The following is a 22,518-nucleotide window of genomic DNA, read 5'->3' as shown; positions in this document are numbered from 1 at the left end:
CTATACTCAGGGTATGAGTAATAATAATTGATATTCAATAAACCAGTGAATAAGAGAACATTTAGACAAAATAAGCATAAACCTCATGTTTATACATAATGTACACAGTTAAATGTAACTCAAACAAAACACCACTGCCATTCAAACAATTTGGCAATGTTTTTAATAGAAAATGTGATAACTAGGATTAATGTCCCCAGATGTGACGTTTTCTGCTTTCCTGTTTGCATTTTGTCTTGTTCAGGTCGATCGGTGGAGGAGGTGGTCTGGAAAATGGCTGACGGAGTTGATCACATCGACATCTACGCCGATGTTGAAGAGGATTTCAACCAGGTATGCAAACCGTTACATTTGTTTAAATCTTGCACCGTTATAGACATATTTTTGGTTTGCCTTATGATTTTTATTTGCTAAAATGCTTGTTGAAAGTTAAACCGAGTTATCTGGCGTCCGATGAGACCTGCAAAGCGATTGCCTGTGTTCGTCGCAGCGTTTTCGAATTGCAACTACGCAATGACTTGTCAAATATAACAATAAATAAAATAGTAAGGTGGATGTTGTGTCCCTCCTTAGTTTGATGTTTGTTGGCTAATGTATACATTTTGATAGGTAAACATGTTTCACTTTGCAAGCCAACGTGGTCGTTCCATTGTTAACGACAGTGTTGTACCGGAGGCGAAGTGGCGGGGAAGGCCTCCGCAACACAAAAACACCGTGGCCTGCTTTGTCGTCGTGCGCTAACATTATATTGGTATTCAACTACCTAGTTACACATTACCGTGTAACTGTTTGGCTAATAGTATAAAACAGTAGGGACTGTGCTAATAACGAGTTTATTTAAAAAAAAATATATAATTAAAGTGTAGTTTCCCTCCGGTCGGCGACTGTTTAAAAGGTTGTTGCGCTCTCGGCGTCACTCCCCCTGCTTGCTGGCTAGGCTGAAGTTAGCTGTTATGTTGATGTTAATCTTTAAATTTTTCTCAAAGCAAAAAAAAAACGTTTTCAAGATACCATGTTGCACAAACATTAATGATTTTTAATTTTTTTTTATCAACTGCCTTTCTAAATCTGATATTTTTGTTTATTTACTGCATTTTTAATGCCAAATGGAAATGCTATTCAAATCAAACTGTATTTGTCACATGAATAGTTCAGATGGAACTGCTATTCGTTTTGAGATTAGTTTGATTCTCATTGATCAATCACATAGGACTTGTTAGCTCTGATTTGTTCATTTACGTGGGGGATATTTGACCCAGATCTGCATTTTTGTGTGAGAAATCGCTATGGTTTCGCATATCAGCTTTGTGCAAAGATTACCAACTGCACTCTGATGCAGTGTGTGTGTAGACTGAAGTGTTGTGTATGCTGAGGTTTCTCATGCTTGCCGAGTCTTTTCAATGTGCATCTGTGCACTTTAAAGGGATATTTTCAAAAACGTTCAAAGTCATAATCTCCAGTCCATTTGTACCGAACAAATCTGCATATTGCAAACACTCACTTGAATGTTTTACGTATTCAAATGATGTTTTGTTGACTCAGAGCAAAGTACCCGGAAGTGTTTGTTAGGAACTCATTAGCACGGGGACTGTCCAACATATTATACTGTTGGATTGAAAATACAACCAGCTCTAGGCAACACACTGTTACCGTTGAAATGTTGGCTAGATAATATGGCTCACATTGTTTGCCTATTCAGATGTGCAATAATGACTGCATCTTTTGTATTTAATGTCCTGAATATCACACATCGTTTTAACTGCAAAACAGCTAAGACCTCATTCTGCTCTCTGACCGTCACACGTGTCAAAGCATGTTGTTGGGGCTCGTTCCAGATCGTCTTTGTTGATATCATCTGTAGGACCCAACATTGACGTGAAGAAACAATCTCAGAGTTTTAAAGACATTCTGGGGCACAACTATTGATTGACTGACTGTGATGTAAGGTTGACCTATTGTGTTCTATTCCCCCACAGGAATCAGACTACCCTGCCCATGACCAGATAGACTTGTATGACGATGTTATCTCTCCTTCGGCCAATAATAACGGAGACGCACCTGAGGACCGGGACTACCTGGACAACCTACCCCCACCTGCTGGCTCCGAGGGGAACAAGAGCACCCCGCCCAACGTGGTTTACACGTACACTGGCAAGAGGATCGCCCTGTACATAGGCAATCTCACATGGGTAGGTTATGGGTTTGGATTAGAGCGCCTGCTGAATAACAAAGATGAATATAAACGGGCCAGTTACTCAGACCCAGATGAAGCTTATCTCCGGAGATAAAAAGCGTGCTCAGTGAGTCTTTGCGGATCTCCATTGGAAGTGTTTTTTTAGTCCAGAGATGGGCTTAGTCGGGGTCAGGGAAACTAGCCCTTAATGTGCATCAATTATGTAATGGGTCTTGATGTAAAAAATAAAAATGCCTCCCCTTTCCAGTGGACAACAGACGAAGATTTGACAGACGCCATTGGATCAATAGGCATTAAGGATCTGCTGGAGATCAAGTTCTTTGAGAACAGAGCCAACGGCCAGAGTAAAGGGTGAGCTTTCTCCTTGCCTTTCATAATCCCTCATTACACACTGACACTCTGAACAGACAGGTTTTTTTGTGGATGACTTTCCTAATACCTTTGAACTACACACAGGTAGTTGTACGTTGATCTTCATTTATTCAGTTATTTTAAAGAGAAAAACAGAAAATAAATACCCCCATAAAAGCCAGAAGGAAAGAAAGAGATGGTGACTTGGTCCCGTTATGCCCTGGTGCGTCCCATTAGGTTTGCCCTGGTGTGTGTGGGCTCAGACACGTCCTCTAGGAAGCTACTGGACCTGCTGGCTAAACGGGAGCTCCACGGACAGAACCCCATTGTTACCCCCTGCAACAAACAGTCCCTCAGCCAGTTCGAGATGCAGTCTCGGAAAAGTAGGTGAACCTGCGTGCCTCCACACGGGGATGGGCAATTAGAGTTATAGAATAATAATTATAAACAAGTTATCTGGTTTTTCTGCACGGTTTAATGACAAGGTAGGTCTGATAACCTGGGAAGACCCAAATACGCTGAAGCAGACCCAAGTATTTGGGGCTTGAGTCTGCCTCTGCTGTCAATGCAGAAATTTTATAAAAAATAGTTTATACATTTGATTAATAACTACATTTATTTGAATAAATACATTGATTTAGTGAACTAATTAGTTTTTTAGTGTTCAGAACTACCTAATTGGGTGAGCACAACGAGTTGGGGATTTGAATGTTCTCTCTGCCCTCTTCTTTCCCTTTATGCCCAGGTACATCGGGTGGGCAGATGTCCGGAGATGGGAAGGCGGGACCCCCCACCATGGGCCCCCGCGGTGGCTTCCCCATGGGCATGGGTAGGGGCCGAGGCCGCTTCCCTGGGCCTCCTGGCCCTGGAGGAGACCGCTTCCCTGGGCCTATCGGACCCGGAGGGCCCCCGCCACACTTCCCAGGTGAGTACTCTTCCCACTCCAGCAGTCGGTTCGGTCCGTTCGCACGGCTCTCGGCTAAATAAAACCAGGGTGTCTGCTGGTTCTTAAGAAGTCTGTCTTAAAATTGATTTTTGTAAGTCTTAAAGTATCTTAAATTCAGTTTTCAAAGGTCTTAAATTTTTTTTGACCGAGATGACTATCTTGTGCTACTGCTTAATGTAACATTGTGCTACTGCTTAATTGTTGACACGCCGGCAAAAACTGAAATTAACAATGGAACGTCAAATACTACTGGAGGCCACTTTCAAGACGTTGGAGAGAGCTATCCAACCACATGTTCTTAAATGGACTTACTGTTAACCCGTAAGTCAAAGCCCTGTCTAAGCCGGGGGCTGGGGTTCCACGAGGCTATATGGAATTGTTTTAAGAAGGTCACACCAAGGATAATTTTACTCTACTGAACAAAAATAAACGCAACATGCAAGAATTTCAGCTTATACCGAGTTACAGTTCATATAAGGAAATCGGTCAATTGAAATATATAAATTAGGCCGTAATCTATGGATTTCACATGATTGGGTATCCAACCGTTGGTAACAGATACCTAAACAAAACGCACCTCGGGATCTCGCCATGTTATCTCTGCATTCAAATTGCCATCGATTTTAAAATGCAATTGTGTTTGTTGTCCGTAGTTTATGCCTGCCCATACCATAACCCACCGCCAACATGGGGCAATCTGTTCACAACGTTGACGTCGGCAAACCGCTCACCCTCAGTGAAGACCCCTTGAAGTGTCCAGATATTTAGCAACATTTTTTGGGGGGGTTAATGTTTTTTTTTTTTGGCCTTACTGCTATTAGTTTAATGCAAACGCATTGAATAGGATTCACTACATGAACAATAGATAGTAGCAGACCCCCGAACTCTAAAGGAAGTTTGTTCTGACCTGTCTGTCCTATAACATTTAACTCCTTGTTTTTGGAACTGAACAGTCTAATCGCTGTCATTCTAATCCCAGTCTAAACTGGGAGGGGGGGGGGGGGGGGGGTCTACTAAACTAGATGAAATTGTTTTAAGAAGGTATTACCAAGGATTAATTTAGCTATTATATGATATTTTTTTGATCTAAAATGTTTTGAACATTTGGCCGTACTCCTATTAGCCCATACAAATGCAATGATTAAAGAAATCTCTAAAGATCCAAATATATATATATATATATATCTGATTTATTCTGGATCTTATTTTGACATGTTGCACATGGTTGTATTTTCATCATGTGTTCCCTGAACAAATAGATGAAATGGTTAACTTATTTTATGTCTGTTTTGGAATAACAGCTAGTCCCAAAAATACTCCTTTTACCATCATGGGCTCATTTCTGGAGGGGAATATTAGCAGCTGTGGCAGGCCTCAAAATAACTATTAAATTGCGTTCAAAATGGCATTAAAAAAGGTTGTTAGTCTTCAATTCAACTAAATGGAACCTGCAGATACCCTGAAAAACAGTACAGAAAGAAAGCCCGTTTTAATTGGTTAAATTTAAACCGTGCCCTGATTTACAACCAATGAAATGGCTTCCTTTCTGGTGTACTGTTTCTGCTGTAAGCAGTGTGAATGGATCTTCCACTGACAGCCAGGCCACTACTGTTGGTGTTATGCACTGCATGGACTGAACTGAAGATGGCTCCTCCTGTCTGGTTGTATTATCCTGTCTTCCACGTGACCATATGTGGGGAGGATTGGAAAGCACCAACCTACCATCTCTACACATTTAGTCTGTTTCATTACATTCTGACTGCTGTTCTCTGTCCCCTTGCTTTCAGAAGTTGAATGAAGTACTTGGATTGTGTTAGGATGGGGGGGGGGGGATTATTCAACATTTGTTTTATCCAGTTTGCCCCCGTCTTTACCCCCCGCCCCCTTAAGATAATAATAATTTAAAAAACACAATACATTTTTTGCTTTGGCAACTTCTTCCTGTGTTGCTAGCTGCGCTTCTGCCATTGGCCGGATGGCCAGTGTGGTCACAGCCTTGTTGTGATTGTGTTTTTCCTCCCACTAGGGTCGGGGATGAGGCCACCTGAACTCATTAACCATAGACACCAAGAAGGCCACCTGATGGATATGAATTTCAATTGCTTCCCGCCGGGACGTGATGGGAATTGGCGACCCAGAGGTGAAATGCCTCGACTCCTGTTGACAACAGTTCTTGGGTTTGGCAAATCTTCCCCAAATATTCCCAAAAATCCCAGATTTTCCAGAAATCCCAGCTGGAGGGTTTATGTAATTCTCAGGGAATTTGCTACAATGGAATCCTCCAACCTGGAATTTTTGGGAGTTTTGGTAATGTTTAGGATTTTTGCAACCCTTCTCAGTGCTAATGTATTAAATAAGAATGATTACCCCCTGCTTACATGTTCTTTTTTATTAAGGCCTGTCTGTCTATGGAGTCCTGGGCTGACTGACTGACTGACCAAGACTCCTTATTAAGGCCTGTCTGTCTATGGAGTCCTGGGCTGACTGACTGACCAACCAAGACTCCTTATTAAGGCCTGTCTGTCTATGGAGTCCTGGGCTGACTGACTGACCAACCAAAACTCTTTATTAAGGCCTGTCTGTCTATGGAGTCCTGGGCTGACTGACTGACCAAGCTTCTTCTCCCCCCCCCCACACTTTAAGTCCTGGGTTATTGATCATTCTGTCTTAACTGTCAATCTTTATATGCTGTGTTGCTTGTTCTGTTTCTATTGGCTGTTCTGACAGTGGCTGTCCAGCACTCTTGGAAGCTAGACAACACAATGAGTATAGAAGGGGTGTCTTGGATGGCTGACCTCTTACCATCCGGACCAGTCAGTCCTGCCTGCTCCATACCAAGATGGTCTTTCCAGCCATCCAGGCCTGTCTGTCCTGATACTCGGCCAACTGGTTCTTGGCTTTCGTTGCTAATAGCTTGCAAAATCTATAATCTCGCTCAATCTTGAATTTTAATTCACAGGACAGCTAGGGTGGGTTGCACCAACATGGTTTAAATTAATCTCAGATTAGAGCTAATCTAGGTTTATAATTAATCTGGGATTAGAGCTAATCTAGGTTTATAATTCATCTCGGATTAGAGCTAATCTAGGTTTATAATTAATCTGGGATTAGAGCTAATCTAGGTTTATAATTCATCTCAGATTAGAGCTAATCTAGGTTTATAATTCATCTCGGATTAGAGCTAATCTAGGTTTATAATTAATCTGGGATTAGAGCTAATCTAGGTTTATAATTAATCAGATGTGTTGCACCACTTCATTTCAAATCTGGAACAGTAAATCCATGATTAACAGTTTTAAAATATGATCGGTGACATGTTACACCAATATGTGAGGTAATTTGTGAGTTGAAACGAAGTAGCTAGCCTACTTGACAAATGAGGCCACAAAGTTGCTGTTTCGTTATATACATTTTTTTTTTTAAAAAGTTAGAACTACTGGTTCTGAACTAGGTTCTGATTTTAAATAAAATCAGTTATTTGCCAGTACTCATTCGTTAGCTACTGTGGCTAGCTATTTTATTTTTTTCCCCTTTTTCTGGTATCCAATTGGTTGTTAGTCTTGTCCCATCGCTGCAACTCCAGTATGGACTCGGGAGAGGCGAAGGTCGAGAGCCGTGCGTCCTCCGAAACACGACCCAACCAAGCCGCACTGCTTCTTGATACAATGCCCACTTAACCACCAATGTGTCTGAGGAAACACCGTAACACCTGGCGACCGTGTCAGCGTGCACTGCGCCCGGCCCGCCCCAGGAGTCGCTAGTGCGCGATGAGACAAAGACATCCCTGTCTGCCAAACCCTCCCCTAACCCGGACGACGCTGGGCCAAACCCTCCCCTAACCCGGACGACGCTGGGCCAAACCCTCCCCTAACCCGGACGACGCTGGGCCAAACCCTCCCCTAACCCGGACGATGCTGGGCCAATTGTACGCCACAGCTCGCGATGCAGTGCCTTTAGACCACTGCGCCACTCGGGAGGCCCTAGCTAGATAGTTTATAAACCAAGCTAGCTAGCATGCAATATTATGTATTATTGTCATTACTTAACGTTATTTAGCCACTTATTATTTGTCCGCTAGCCACCTGATCATGGTCAAAGAAATTCAAATATATCAGTTTATTAAAAAATAAATATATATTTATTTATTGTCGGAGCTGATGGAGGAATTTAGTAAAGTACTGGAGGATAAAAAGACTGACAACACAACTGCCAAAAAGAAGGGCGACACCTGGGCGACATATTTAATGGATCGACACGGATTAAAGAGAAGAGGGACCCAAATCGGATGAAAGCGTGTTGGGGGAATGAATCATTTTAACAAGAGAAAGCCAAAAAGGATTCGGCAGAAGACCGGCGGGGTCTAATTCAGACCAGAGGGCGGGTCTCCGATCACCCAGAAGATATGCGAGACGATTCCCCAGCAGTTTGCCCCTCTCCACAACTCCTATTATGACGATGGACAACTCCTCCTGCCAATATTTAAGCATAAATCACTGGTAAATATCAATACCTATAATGCTTGTTAAAATGAAGGTTAATGCTACTTCACTGCAATGTTACTGTTATCAGGCCCGTTACAGCAGGTTCCCTAACATCATCATTCGTACCAAGGCTGGGCATATCACAAGCCCCAATTCAATTGTTGTACAAATTGGGAAGGTACATAGACTATTAATAGTGAGTTAATTATAATAAATCTCAACAGGATTCAAACGGTCTCTAATTATTCTCTGAGGAACTCTGTCGTTTTGTATCTAGGTTTAAAGTGAACATAGAATAGAGGAAGGATTTAATTTAACTGGGATTTAATTTAACTGGGATTTAATTTAACTGGGATTCATTTAAAACTAGGTTTAATTTAACTAGGATTTAACTAGGATTCATTTAAAACTAGGTTTAATTTAACTAGGATTTAATTTAAAACTAGGTTTAAAATTTGGTGCAAAATGTGGTGCAACAAGATGATTTAACCCAGTTGAAGAGTTGATGCAGCCCGCCCCTTGTGTCAAACAGAGATGTGAATGTGGTCCTTCACGTTGTACAACGTCAGTATTCACAGCTTTTGTTTTGAGTCCTTTGCTGTGTTGCCTTCTCAGCTTGAACTTTGATCCCACTAAGTCAAGGTGGCCTCCAAGGCAGTGACTTAAACATACAGGATCACACATTTGAGCATTTTTCATATCTTCTCACCAACACGTCATGCAACTTAAAATGTCACAATTCCTATCCAGAAGTCATCAAACCCAAGCGAAGACATTTTCTGCAGTACTTGAGTTCCCTGTTCGTGGTCTCTGGATTCCAAGAACGTCTCGGCGCCGTCTACTGACACTGGGAACGTCTCGGCGCCGTCTACTGACACTGGGAACGTCTCGTCGCCGTCTACTGACACTGGGAACGTCTCGTCGCCGTCTACTGACACTGGGAACGTCTCGTCGCCGTCTACTGACACTGGGAACGTCTCGTCGCCGTTTACTGACACTGGGAACGTCTCGTCGCCGTCTACTGACACTGGGAACGTCTCGTCGCCGTCTACTGACACTGGGAACGTCTCGGCGCCGTCTGACACTGGGAACGTCTCGGCGCCGTCTGACACTGGGAACGTCTCGGCGCCGTCTGACACTGGGAACGTCTCGGCGCCGTCTGACACTGGGAACGTCTCGGCGCCGTCTGACACTGGGAACGTCTCGGCGCCGTCTGACACTGGGAACGTCTCGGCGCCGTCTACTGACACTGGGAACGTCTCGGCGCCGTCTACTGACACTGGGAACGTCTCGGCGCCGTCTACTGACACTGGGAACGTCTCGGCGCCGTCTACTGACACTGGGAACGTCTCGGCGCCGTCTACTGACACTGGGAACGTCTCGGCGCCGTCTACTGACACTGGGAACGTCTCGGCGCCGTCTACTGACACTGGGAACATCTCGGCGCCGTCTACTGACACTGGGTCACCATAATGCTTTAATTTGCTTTCAAACAGTTGGTAGGGAATCCAAACTCAAGAAGTTTCTGTTTTGTGTTTCTGTGTTCCAGGTGGTATGCAGGGCCCACCTCGACCCCCTCCTGGCCCACTAGGTCCCCCTGGACCCCTAGGCCCCCCTCCCCCAGGACAGGGCCTCCCCCCTCCCATGCAAGGCCCCCCCAACCGTGGCGACCGCCCCCCACCCCCGGTCATGTTCCCCGGCCAGTTCGGCCAGCCCCCCATGGGTCCTCTCCCCCCTGGCCCTCCCCCACACGGCTTCGGCCCTCCTCCTGGCCCCCCACCCCCCCAACAGGGCCCTCCACCCCCGGGTCATTTCCCCCCTCGCCCCCCCGGGCCCCTTGGACCACCTCTGGCCCTCGCTCCCCCACCACACATGACCGGGCCCCGACCTGGAGGCCCCCCACCGGCTCCCCATGTCAACCCAGCGTTCTTCCCTCCTCCTGGGGGTCCTAACAACATGGGGGGCCCTCCTGGAGGAGACGGCAGGGGCCCCAACGGGCCCAACGACCCCTATGGACGGCCACCTCCGTATGACCGGGGAGACTTCGGCCCCCCCGGCAGGTAATGTAACCCGACAGGATCACGACGTCACGTACTGCCAGTTCTACAGAAAGTCAGTTTCCCTCTTCTTCTTTGGTTCTGTTCCAACCTCCTTTACTCTACTCTAGATGATGGTTCGTGGTGGAAGAAAACAATGGATTTATTGAATGACAAATACTGCCAGTTTTAGTCTGAATGTATTTCAGTATGTAGAACAGCTGTGGTAGAAGCAACACCAGGGCATCATCCAACACCTTGTTTTATAGCGCTGTCAGGTTCCCTTAGCAACAGTCCGTCATCGTTTTGTGTTTGTGTTGGGGGGGCGTCTTTTAAGGGGGGGGGGGGGGGTCTTTTTTTTACTTGAGTATTTTGACTACGAAGCGTGGTTTCTTTAGTGACCCTCCTGAATCTCCCTTCCTCCATCCACCCTTCCCTCCCTCCCTCCTCTGGCTGCCTACAGTAACCAGCGTCCCCCGCTAATCTGTGAGTTTGACCTCAGGGCCCCCCTGCCCCGCGGCTGCCCAGACCCCTGGATTAACGAGGGTTTGGTCGATCTGAAAAATGGCGGCCAGCACTTGCACAATGCGAGTGACCCAGGGTTAGTAGAAATACTGCCAGACCCGCTGAACGAACATTAGGAACTAGCTTCGCCTGTAATGACCTGGTGCCTGGCTTTGTTGAATTTTGAGAGTGGATGCTTGTTGTGATTGATGGATTGGCCGAGCTATGATTTTGATAAGCGTTAGTAAACTGTGTGGTGTGTCTTGTGTGTTTCCTTAGATGAGCTAGTTATCACTGGTGTTAATTCCCACAGGCTTGGATAACGTGGTTTGCGTCTGCTGTGTCGTTTTAGCTGTCCATTAACTGTGTTCCTTGACTCATCTGATTGTCTCACCCCTCTGTTTTCTCAATCTCTCTTGCTCTTGATCAATTTCTCGATTTTGCGCGACCTCGCAAAATTAATTGGTGGAGAACAGTCATGGTCCCTCCCCTCTGACCTTCTCCTCCAATGACTTTTGAGAAGGCGAGGAGTTAGGAAAGACTAAAAAAAATAGCTTTTCCTTCCTCTAAAACGTCCTCTTTCCTGTATCTAGTGGTTCTGAGTTTGTTGAGTTTGACAACTTTTTTTTTTTTTTCTCTCGATACTGATGCTGTCCTCCTTCCTGCTTGTCTCCTTCCTGCTTGTCTCTGTCCCAGGGAGATGGAGTCGGCGCGGACACCGCTGAGCGAGGCAGAGTTTGAGGAGATCATGAACCGGAACCGAGCCATCTCCAGTAGTGCCATCTCTAGGGCGGTGTCAGATGCTAGCGCTGGTATGGATCATGCCCTAAACACACACACACACACACACCTCACAAATACTACAACACACTCTACCGTGGGGCTGAATACACACACACACACATTTTATCTATGTGTTGTAGATTGTATTGCGTACTTTCACAAGTGACCCTTATCTAAGTGTCTGAGCTGTACCATGTGATGTTAATGTCTTCCTCTCTCCATCAGCTGACTATGGCAGTGCCATAGAGACTCTGGTGACAGCCATCTCTCTGATCAAGCAGTCCAAGGTCTCTGCTGACGACCGCTGTAAAGTTCTCATCAGCTCTCTACAGGACTGTCTCCACGGCATCGAGAACAAGTCCTACGGCTCTGCCTCCAGGTAAATACAACCTCTTCCTCATTCTCCTGTGGTTCCTGTCAGGGAGGGGGGGGCAGTTCCATTTCAATTCGGTGAGGGGGGGGTGTGTCAGTTCCATTTAAATTCGGGGGGGGGGGGGCAGTTCCATTTAAATTCGGGGGGGGGGCAGTTCCATTTAAATTCGGGGGGGGTCAGTTCCATTTAAATTCGGGGGGGGGGGCAGTTCCATTTAAATTCGGGGGGGTCAGTCCCATTTATTTTCAGGGAGCAGGGGGGGGGGGGGGCAGTTCCATTTCAATTCAGGGAGCACACAGTAATTCAAATTCTTCTTGAGTTTTAATATGGTTTACTTTCTGAATTGACTGGAATTATAAGGGAATGAACCGATTTTGACTTCAACCCTGGTTGTTATAACAGACAACTGAGAGAAGTGAATGAATTGAAGTTGTCGTCTGATAATTCAGGATGATGTTCGCTACCTGCTAGTCATTGTGCCTGTATTCCTGTACTATTCTGTTCTTATTGACTGGGAATGATTGTGATGTTTTACCAACTGTAGTTCAATGCACTTATTATAAAACAGTCTGGGTAATACTGTCTCAAATGTAATTGATTGACAGGTCAAAGTGTTAGTGACAGTTGTATTGGTGACGTTATTGTTTATGAAATGATTGATGGTTTTGGCCGATGGACAGACCTGCTTTGGCGGTTGGTTAAGAGTTTGATGTATGAATGTAAGTTCTGCCCCCAAAAGACGCGAGAGGTCGAGGGAGCGTGACCACAGCCGATCCCGGGAGAAGAGCCGGCGCCACAAGTCCCGTAGCCGCGACCGCCACGAGGACTACTACCGCGAACGCAGCCGGGAGAGAGAGAGGCACCGCGGGGACAGAGAACGAGAACGAGAAAGAGACCGTGAGAGGGAGTACCGACATCGTTAGCGGAGGTGTGTATTTCCCCGTTCAAACTCCTTACCCGTAACCATGTCACCCACTCTTCTCCCTCAGCTTAATGCAGGCCAGGGGCCAGGTCGCTACGGCCCAGAACAAGAGGCCCACGAGCGGGACTTGACGCGCCCTGCGGAGCCCGACGGTAGGTGGAGGTGGTAGGTAAAGGCATTGTTCCAGCGGTCATTATTGTAGTCTTGACCAGAACTGACTCATTGCTGCCATGTGTGTAAATATATATTATTTGTCTGAAACTTTTTTGTAGGTTTTGACTGTTTTTTTTTTTACTTTCATCCTTTGAACATTGACTGTGTCGTCAGGCTTCTACTGCATGAGTGTGTGTTGTAGGGGGCGTTTTATATGGAAGCCCTGGTAAGCTTGAAAATGTTTTAAATCTCTTTTAAGTTGGAAAAAGTACTTTATGACAAATGATCAACACCTGTGAAAGGTTGTAAAAATATGCCAATTGTTTATTGAAGGGTTTCTTTGACACCTGATGCCACAATGTGCCAAGAAATGATTAGTCTACATTTTGCAGGGGTCAAAGGTTGAACTCTGTGACGGTACAACTTAAGGGGGTTGTTTGTATGAGTTGTTTTGTAGGCCACCAAATGATGACCAAAACTGTAGGTGGTTCTGACTCTTGCTAACCTGAGGTAATGGTTACATGCAAATTTGAAATGTCTAAACTATTTTAAAACCACTCTCAGTTCTCTAATATAAGCCAAAGTATGGTTTTGGGGTTTAAATAATGGAAAGGATTTTGGTATTATCGTCTGTGAACTTGACACATATCTGTGCCATATTTGTAATTTTATCATGCTGAAATTGGTGGTCTTGAAGAAAAATAATTTTTGTTAATGTTTTTGTATAATTAATGACATTAATATCAAGCTGGTAAAATGTTTTGTCTATATTAATTTTTAGGCATATAGTTAGTTATCTGGTCTTACTCCCTTGACGGTCGATAGGAATGTGGTAACTAGCCCGCTATGTCTCCTGTAGCGTAGTTGGTCTTCACTCTAAAGCCCCGGTTTTTGTACAACAGACCATTTTGAGTGTTGCTACTGCTTTTGGTGCTGTTAACATTAGATTAACACAGTTTTTACCTTTTACATATCATTTCTGTATGTGCCATTTTATTTTTTGTGCGTTTTTTCCATAACATTGAAGGATTGATTTCCAAAAAAATGATGGCTCAGGTTTTTTTGATCCATTTTGTGTACCTTGATGGTAACATGGGGTTATATATTATATATACATACATCATGGCAGTGTAGGGCCCTGTAAAATCCACGTTGTGGAGAATGTGGACAGAACCACAGAATCCAGACATTAAAACGGAATGAACCAATGGGTCGAGGCTAGTGGGACGTGGGTGGGGCGTCGACGAAATGTGTCGAGGCTGGTGGGGCGTCGACGAAATGTGTCGGGGTTAGTGGGGCATCGGCTAAATGGGTCGAGGCTGGTGGGGCGTCGACTAAATGGGTCGGGGTCGTCGACTAAATGGGTCGGGGCTGGTGGGGCGTCGACTAAATGGGTCGGGGCCGGTGGGGCGTCGACTAAATGGGTCGGGGCCGGTGGGGCGTCGACTAAATGGGTCGGGGCCGGTGGGGCGTCGACTAAATGGGTCGGGGCCGGTGGGGCGTCGACTAAATGGGTCGGGGCCGGTGGGGCGTCGACTAAATGGGTCGGGGCCGGTGGGGCGTCGACTAAATGGGTCGGGGCCGGTGGGGCGTCGACTAAATGGGTCGGGGCCGGTGGGGCGTCGACTAAATGGGTCGGGGCCGGTGGGGCGTCGACTAAATGGGTCGGGGCCGGTGGGGCGTCGACTAAATGGGTCGGGGCCGGTGGGGCGTCGACTAAATGGGTCGGGGCCGGTGGGGCGTCGACTAAATGGGTCGGGGCCGGTGGGGCGTCGACTAAATGGGTCGGGGCCGGTGGGGCGTCGACTAAATGGGTCGGGGCCGGTGGGGCGTCGACTAAATGGGTCGGGGCCGGTGGGGCGTCGACTAAATGGGTCGGGGCCGGTGGGGCGTCGACTAAATGGGTCGGGGCCGGTGGGGCGTCGACTAAATGGGTCGGGGCCGGTGGGGCGTCGACTAAATGGGTCGGGGCCGGTGGGGCGTCGACTAAATGGGTCGGGGCCGGTGGGGCGTCGACTAAATGGGTCGGGGCCGGTGGGGCGTCGACTAAATGGGTCGGGGCCGGTGGGGCGTCGACTAAATGGGTCGGGGCCGGTGGGGCGTCGACTAAATGGGTCGGGGCCGGTGGGGCGTCGACTAAATGGGTCGGGGCCGGTGGGGCGTCGACTAAATGGGTCGGGGCCGGTGGGGCGTCGACTAAATGGGTCGGGGCCGGTGGGGCGTCGACTAAATGGGTCGGGGCCGGTGGGGCGTCGACTAAATGGGTCGGGGCCGGTGGGGCGTCGACTAAATGGGTCGGGGCCGGTGGGGCGTCGGCTAAATGGGTCGGGGCCGGTGGGGCGTCGGCTAAATGGGTCGGGGCCGGTGGGGCGTCGGCTAAATGGGTCGGGGCCGGTGGGGCGTCGGCTAAATGGGTCGGGGCCGGTGGGGCGTCGGCTAAATGGGTCGGGGCCGGTGGGGCGTCGACTAAATGGATCGAGGCCGGTGGGGCGTCGGCTAAATGGGTCGGGGCCGGTGGGGCGTCGACTAAATGGGTCGGGGCCGGTGGGGCGTCGACTAAATGGATCGGGGCCGGTGGGGCGTCGGCTAAATGGGTCGGGGCCGGTGGGGCGTCGACTAAATGGGTCGGGGCCGGTGGGGCGTCGACTAAATGGGTCCAAGATCATCATAAAATATGAATGAAATGCATCAGTCAGTCTTATTTTTCTTTAACTTTCTGAAGAGGAAACGTCAGTGTCTGGTCTGTCCGCGACTGTCCACCACTTTGTTAAGCCGTTAGTGATGATGCTAATATAACCACGACAGTCTTCTGGTAGATGGAAAGGTTTTCCCCAAAAACATTCTCGGTTAAACACGGGCTTCTCTGTAGTTAATATTTACTTGGCAGAATGGTATCGTGAATATTTGCATAAATCCACTGGCCATTTGTTTAGCAAACTCTGCAATCGCATGAGGTGCTACAGAAACATCACTCGTCAAACAGTGACGCTCACTGGTGCACAGTTGAATTAAAGGGTAACTACAGCCCAAAATACTGGTGCACAGTTGAATTAAAGGGTAACTACACCCCAAAATACTGGTGCACAGTTGAATTAAAGGGTAACTACACCCCAAAATACTGGTGCACAGTTGAATTAAAGGGTAACTACACCCCAAAATACTGGTGCACAGTTGAATTAAAGGGTAACTACACCCAAAAATGTAAATTTCTGGTCTCCTGTTTTAAACAGAATGTTTTTATTTTTTATATATATAACACACACACACGGAAAATGTTCAATTGATTTTATAGGGCCCTAGCAATGTCTGTTTGCGTGTAAATGTGAGGCCAATTTGATTACTATTCTTCCCTTAATACTGGGCGTCACAATGTGCTGATCCCGTAAACGAATAAGAAAACCATAAAATATTTTTGCCAGAGGGTAGAGTACTTGGAAAAGATGCTGATAATATCAATCCATACAGGTACAGCACTTATCTGATATGTCAATGAGGACTAAAGAATCATCACTATTGTCCACAATTCAACGGCAGCCATTTTGTTAATGTGGATATTTTAATGTTTCTAATGGTACACCTATTTTGAAGTGGATCTCGAGATTTCACTGTCGGTTGTCTTGTTTTTAGGCTGTAGTTTGAAATAGACAGCCAGACAATTTTGACTTGGCACCAAATATCTTGTAGGAATTGAAGGTCGATGGGTGTTTCACTGAAATGGTGAAGTCACGAAAATAATTGTGGTATTTGTCTCAAATTTAATGTTGCCGTTTGTAAATCCCAGTAGTGATTTGAATGTATACCCCAACATCTGTGTTACCGGTAACTGATATATGTTATTTTGTATTGGATTGGTTAGTTTGCTGAGTAGTGACTCCATGCTTGCATTAAATGGGAAAACTCCTTTGGAATGTACATGTTTGATTGCAGTAACTTCTCTGAATCACCCCCCCCCCCCCCCCACCCCCCTCCCCCTCCCATTTTTAAATGGCAATAGCATTTTGTTAAATTATTCAAATAAATGTAAGACTTTTAAATAATACAACTCACAAAATCAATCTAAAAGGTTTGGTCATTACTTTTTAAATGACAAGGAAACCAAGTGAAGAGAGGTTACTTTATTAACCTGTACTCCTATTGGTCTCACTTCATGGTAAAGGAAATGCTTTGATCTACGCTTACTACCTGTCAATCTATGTTCACAGATCCTCAACATTTTGTTTCATTTAGCGTTGGGATCATATGTGCCCGCTTACAGGGAAGAAATGACTAGCTATTTTTCCAATTTTGTCTATAGGTGTCAGTGATGTTTTGCAGGCATGGAGAAAGCAGCGCTGATTTCCTGATAACATATTTCTGCGTCTGTTTTTAACTGTCTCTCTCTCTCTCTGGTGTGTTCATCCTTCACAACTACACATCATGTGGTTCCTAAAACACTCATTGGTGTCCACACCATCTCAAGAAGGTTCATTTTGACCACCTTAAACTCGTTCAATGTCTCCAGCAAAAATAGACTCTGCAGGAAGTTAGTACCAAAAACAGCAACTGGTCACATTCTTTAGTCCATTAGTTATAATTCTAATTGTTAAGTGTTTTGAGAACATGTCTTGGTGATGCTGTGGGCCCTTTGAGATGCTCAATGGATCTGAAATGATTGTGCGAAGGGTGATGGGGTTCAATGACATGTTGGTTTGTATTAACTTTTAAAAAATGTGATATTGCCAACTATGCACCATGTAAATTCACTAATTGAGCAAAACCTGGCTTCAATTTGATTTAAAAATGATATTGATAAACAATTAAACTAACAATTACTACTAGGCTATTAACTATAGTTAAAAAAAATATATATAAATGTAAATTGTCATTGACAACCAAAACGTACAGAATATTCCTTTTACCTGGTGTATCAGTTTGAAACTGTCTGGGGGGTGATCTATGAACTGAAATATTAATGAATGGTTATGTGGTTTGCAACTCCAATGAATTGTCAGTGTGATGTTGATCCTGTGCATGCCAGGCTCTGGCTGTGAGAGTTGTTTCAGACTACTGATACATGTGTGTAGGGATAAGCGTGTGTTTTTCTACATTTTATCCTGATGTAATAATACCATTCCTCTATGGAGATCTGACCATGTTTGTCCTCTGCTTTTCCCAGTGCTCCGGGCACAAATGTTATCTGATTGGATTTCACCTATCGGATAGGTTTAAATGCATAGCTGTAGAATGACTAGAACGAGGGTCTGCATTCAAGTCAATGACTCGTCTGTTCTATTTATTATTTCTATGTGTTTTTAAATCCTATCCAATCGGTAAAATCCGCGTTAATGTTTGGGGAGAACTATTGCCCTCGTCACCTCTCAGACTAGGGGACCGATTCCCCCAAACTGGCCGCTAACACCTTTTTGGTTTTATGGACTTGTTGAAAATCTGAGAGGATTTGATAGGTGGAAGTAAATGTGAGAATTCCACCTATCAGAGGACAAGGTAGACTTAATACCACATTGTGTCCATCTGTGTTAATCCTCTAAAGATATTGAGAAGTACGTTCGGTCTAGGGGGTTGGGATTGAGCGTTCTGTAGATACCATCTTCTGCCCAAGGACTTTCAGATTAGATTATAATATGTTCTGTGAGCACCCTTTAAACAGGTTTATCCAATCCACACAAATTGATTGTAAAACCTTGTCTGAAATGAGTTGAGTACTTAGTGCATGACACACTTGAGTACATTCTAAATTCAGATCTCAACAGTATAGCAGGGTCAGTCATTGTGGGCCACTACGTAGTTCTTACTCACTGTAATGTGGAATCACTCTCTTGACAAGTTGACTACCATTAGAAAGAACAGTGCCTGCATGTATTTGTTTAGTGTCCTCTGTGTGTCTGTGTGTGTGTGCTGTAAAATTAGAGGGGATTATGACACAAACAACAAACTGTATATTGTTGGGCTGCCCCAAACCAAACTCCACCCTTCGTTTTCACACATTTCAGCCTACGGAAGAGGACAGGGACGAGGACGCCTCTTCACAACCAGCAGGCCCTACATCAGGATCGCCTTGTCAACTAGCCCCCCCCCCCCCCCCTCTCTGTCTGTGTCTCCATGGTTACCAGGGGACTGACTACCTGGGAATCGCTCACAGCTGTGTAAGGTTATAAGTAGTGTTCTTTAAAATCATTCTCATGGTATAAAAAAAAAATACTCAACAGCTATTTTTATTTTACTGAAATTTTATTTGATGTGAACGAAAAAATGATTACCTACCTGTGTTGACAGGCTTCTTTCAAGCTTAGCGAAAATAACAAATGACTACATTTGCCTGCTCTATTCCAAAACGGACAACTTTTGACTGCTATAATGTGTACATTTTGTCAGGTTAAAGCTGGTTTTTACAGGGAGGGTTTTTTGTTTTTTTCATCTTCATTTCCTCTCGTGCCCCTCCCTACTTTTCTCGTTTAGGATAATGTTTGTAAATGTCTCTGCTTTGAATATTAAAATAGATTCTGTGTTGTAATAAACTGTTTACTGGGGTTTTGGCACTTAATAATAATTTACATGTGTACGTTTTTGCCTTGCATACATTTTTCATGTTGAATTTTACGAAATAGTTATTTTTAAATTTACTCTCACTTAAGTTGCAAAGTTGTGCTGTTATTGACCAAATGAAGCACAGTTGACCAAAAAAATTGTATTTGTCCCGATGCCCAGAATTAGTGAAATCTGACTGAATTTAGCGTAACTTCTTATGCATTGAATGATCATGTGACAGATATTTTAATCTTTGACTTATCAGTTTGTTCTAAAAGTTCTACTTAAAATGTAGCTACTTGTTGACAAACGTTTGTTTTTAGTCTCCATATACTTCTGTATGCCATTTGAATTCCAAAAGTGAAAATCCATGTCTTTGCTAAGTGATTTTAGAGGTATTCAGGACTTGATTATACTTGGGCAAAATTTTATTTTTTTATTTTATTTTTCTTGATTTTCATTTTTTTTCTTCGTGTTACCAGGAAGTACATTCCAAGGGTTCATTACCCTAATATTAATGACACAAGTAGAACAAAATTATTGACTTGTATGGAATTATTTTAGTGATAGATCAACCTTCACAGATCTGGACAATACTACTACTGTGAAGCGAATTGGTCTCTTATCTGCAAACTTGTGCTCCAATTGGCTGGCTGATGTACTGCACTGATTTCTTATTGAGTTGCTTATCCCACTGGTTTAAGCCAGTGAGGTTTGTGGTAACCTGGTCCCAGATCTGTATATACTACTTCTTATTGAGTTGCTTATCCCACTGGTTTAAGCCAGTTAGGTTTGTGGTAGCCTGGTCCCAGATCTGTATATATTTTGGCAGAGTCTTGACTACATTGAATAGCAATAACAATGCTAGACTAGTTGGCTAAAACGCATACAGACCTGAGCGGTATACTACAAAGCAGGACCAATGTGTTAGCCAGCTAATTTGCTTAAATATTCTGAAATAACTTTTTTTTTTAATTGGAAAAGAAGCTTGACTCCACAACCAAAAACACATATCTAAGTTCAGCTTTTTTAATGAGCCAGAAAATCAAATGTAATTTATCAAAGTTAGCTGGCTAATGCATTGATCCTGTTGTGTAGGATCCCCTTCTGGGACCAGGCCATGGGGCTGGGTGTAGTAAATGGTTGATTACAGTAGTAATGAGGGTCTGGGACAAGGCTGAGTGTTGTAAATGGATGGGGAATTACACTATAGTGAGGGTCTGGGACAAGGCTGAGGGGATGGGTGTTGTAAATGGCTGGGGATTACAGTAGTGGGGGTCTGGGTGTTGTAAATGGATGGGGATTACAGTAGTGAGGGTCTCGTGTAGTAAATGGATGGGGATTACAGTAGTGAGGGTCTCGGTGTAGTAAATGGATGGGGATTACAGTAGTGAGGGTCTGGGTATTGTAAACGGATGGGGATTACAGTAGTGAGGGTCTGGGTATTGTAAATGGATTAGGATTACAGTAGTGAGGATCTGGGTGTAGTAAATGGATGGGGATTACAGTAGTAAGAGTATTCAAGTGAGGTGTCCATTTTGTGAAGCATGAGAGCACAATCCTTCCCTGGCTTCTAGGGGTCTGTGCACTGACTGGTCTGCCAGATTAAAATAACTGATATTGATGCCTGTTTTAAGGCGGTAAAACCTACCTCTCTACTCCCATGTATTTTCTAAATGGCCCTGATAGACATTAGTGGTGCTCTCCTGCTTGCATTGTGTTGACACTCTGAAGATAGATATTTAGGTGGCTATTGTGGCTTCGAATCATTCACTGAAACAACTGCTTCAGTCAACTAAACATTATTTTTTTAAATTTTATTGGTTAGACTTTACATCCAACTATTGGCACATAAATATCTCCAAGTTTTTAATCAATATTGCCCACTAGCTACAAAGAGCATTTTGAGGACTTAACAATGTGTTTGACATGGTATGTATGTTATTGAAAGTACTCCTTCAGGTAAAGTTCGCATGACAGACACTTCCGGTTTTTTTTTATACGTGGGACTTTTGTATTGCATTTTATTGTATAAATGCACTGAGATATTGAATATGGTGTAAAGCATTCATAATGCTCTATGTAGCTAGTTTACCATGTTTATTGTGCTAATGGACAGGTTATCAACGCTTTGTTACCTATTCGCAGATCATTACGAATAGCTTTCCAGCCCCAACGTCTTTTCAAACCGGTTGAATATTTGAGTGGAGCTGGTTTGATACGTCGATACTGTACATATATACGCAGTCGACAAGTGTTACCCATGCTCAATTAGTGTTGTCATTTTGTACATATAATAATTCATCCATCTTAGATATTACCTTCAAATACTTTTTACAATTAGATCAAACTGATCAATTTCTCTCTCGGACGTGTTCAGGAAATTGAACTTTTTTTTAAAGGTGCACTGTCTTGTTTTGAGTGGTTTCAATAAACTAGTTTTCTCCGTCTTTTGATGTCGGGTCTCCGTGAACCATTAGGCCAAATGTTACTGTTCCTGACATTGCTGATTTGGCTTCATCAAATGTACACTTAATCAATAGAATGCAATGTATAAAGGCTGAAATAAGACCGGAGGATATTACTGAGGTCTGTAGTTTTTCTGTTTTGTGAAAATATTGTAACGGTCTACTTTACTCAAACTTAAAACTATGTTTTTTTTTCTCAGGTATGATTGACACGATAAAAAAAAGGAAGGGCCTATAACTAGTTTCCCAAGGATCTTGATGTTCTTTATTTATATATAATTTACTCAGTTACACTTACACCAAATGCTGAATTGTACAGTAGGCTGTAGTTGTTTTTGCCCTGATTTAATTTACAGCTCCATGACATTCACCCGAAGGTAAGTCGTCGGTTCCAGATCCATGAAGAATGACGGCTGCAAATGTTCTGAAGTAGTAGCTATTCAATATACTTAATGTGTTCCTCTTCGCGTTATAGCAAAGTAAGGAAATCATTAAAGTGATGGAACTATAATTACATGGATAATTGTTATCAAATATACAAGATAAATGTCTCAAATCAGACAGGATTGATTATTGCATTATTACACTGCAGACTAAAACACTGTCAATGTGTGTTTATTTCAGATTATATTGCTATTTTAATTATATGATTTATTACACTATTTGCAGTAAAAATAAAGGCAGTAGGTTCTCTTGAGTTTGTACCACCTTGTGCCTTCTCAAAAAATAAAAGAATCGAAACTACATTGTGACTCCATTTATTCTGATTATTAGTTACGATA

General features: G+C 44.1%; 2 protein-coding genes across 10 annotated transcripts; one reads left to right on the top strand and one right to left on the bottom strand.

Annotated features, from left to right (window-relative positions):
* The first annotated feature begins 183 nt into the window (after positions 1 to 183).
* LOC110500955 (cleavage and polyadenylation specificity factor subunit 6) lies at positions 184 to 21,718 on the top strand. 9 transcript variants are annotated; one of them, XM_036944984.1, is made up of 12 exons: positions 184 to 333; positions 1,977 to 2,189; positions 2,442 to 2,545; positions 2,783 to 2,928; positions 3,291 to 3,470; positions 5,518 to 5,631; positions 9,522 to 10,032; positions 10,472 to 10,609; positions 11,209 to 11,324; positions 11,521 to 11,674; positions 12,393 to 12,596; positions 18,734 to 21,718. In XM_036944984.1, exons 1-11 carry the CDS (start codon positions 274 to 276, stop codon positions 12,589 to 12,591), a joined length of 1,935 nt encoding a protein of 644 aa, XP_036800879.1. In that variant the 5' UTR covers positions 184 to 273; the 3' UTR covers positions 12,592 to 12,596; positions 18,734 to 21,718. The 9 variants fall into 9 exon arrangements, with proteins under 9 accessions (XP_036800879.1, XP_036800882.1, XP_036800880.1 ...); XM_036944987.1 differs by having other exon boundaries at positions 3,285 to 3,470; positions 10,511 to 10,609; XM_036944985.1 differs by having other exon boundaries at positions 3,285 to 3,470; positions 12,408 to 12,596.
* On the bottom strand, positions 14,078 to 15,409 carry LOC118938897 (basic proline-rich protein-like). The gene has a single exon (XM_036945554.1). It carries the CDS (start codon positions 15,407 to 15,409, stop codon positions 14,078 to 14,080), a length of 1,332 nt encoding a protein of 443 aa, XP_036801449.1.
* Positions 21,719 to 22,518: the final 800 nt, after the last annotated feature.

This window comes from Oncorhynchus mykiss, chromosome 15, assembly GCF_013265735.2.
Source record: "Oncorhynchus mykiss isolate Arlee chromosome 15, USDA_OmykA_1.1, whole genome shotgun sequence".
NCBI lineage: Eukaryota > Metazoa > Chordata > Actinopteri > Salmoniformes > Salmonidae > Oncorhynchus > Oncorhynchus mykiss.
The sequence above is the reverse complement of the archived record's forward strand: the minus strand, read 5'-3'. Positions and strand labels throughout refer to the sequence as shown.

What these genes read in the sequence shown, in the direction of transcription:
- LOC118938897 (XM_036945554.1), bottom strand. Translation starts at nt 15,409, where the DNA reads ATGATCTTGGACCCATTTAGTCGACGCCCCACCGGCCCCGACCCATTT.
- LOC110500955 (XM_036944982.1), top strand. Translation starts at nt 274, where the DNA reads ATGGCTGACGGAGTTGATCACATCGACATCTACGCCGATGTTGAAGAG. An exon ending in GCCCCCGCCACACTTCCCAG is followed by an intron (nt 3,471 to 5,517) that starts GTGAGTACTCTT and finishes TCCTCCCACTAG; the next exon opens with GGTCGGGGATGAGGCCACCT. An exon ending in GGTGTCAGATGCTAGCGCTG is followed by an intron (nt 11,325 to 11,520) that starts GTATGGATCATG and finishes TCTCTCCATCAG; the next exon opens with CTGACTATGGCAGTGCCATA.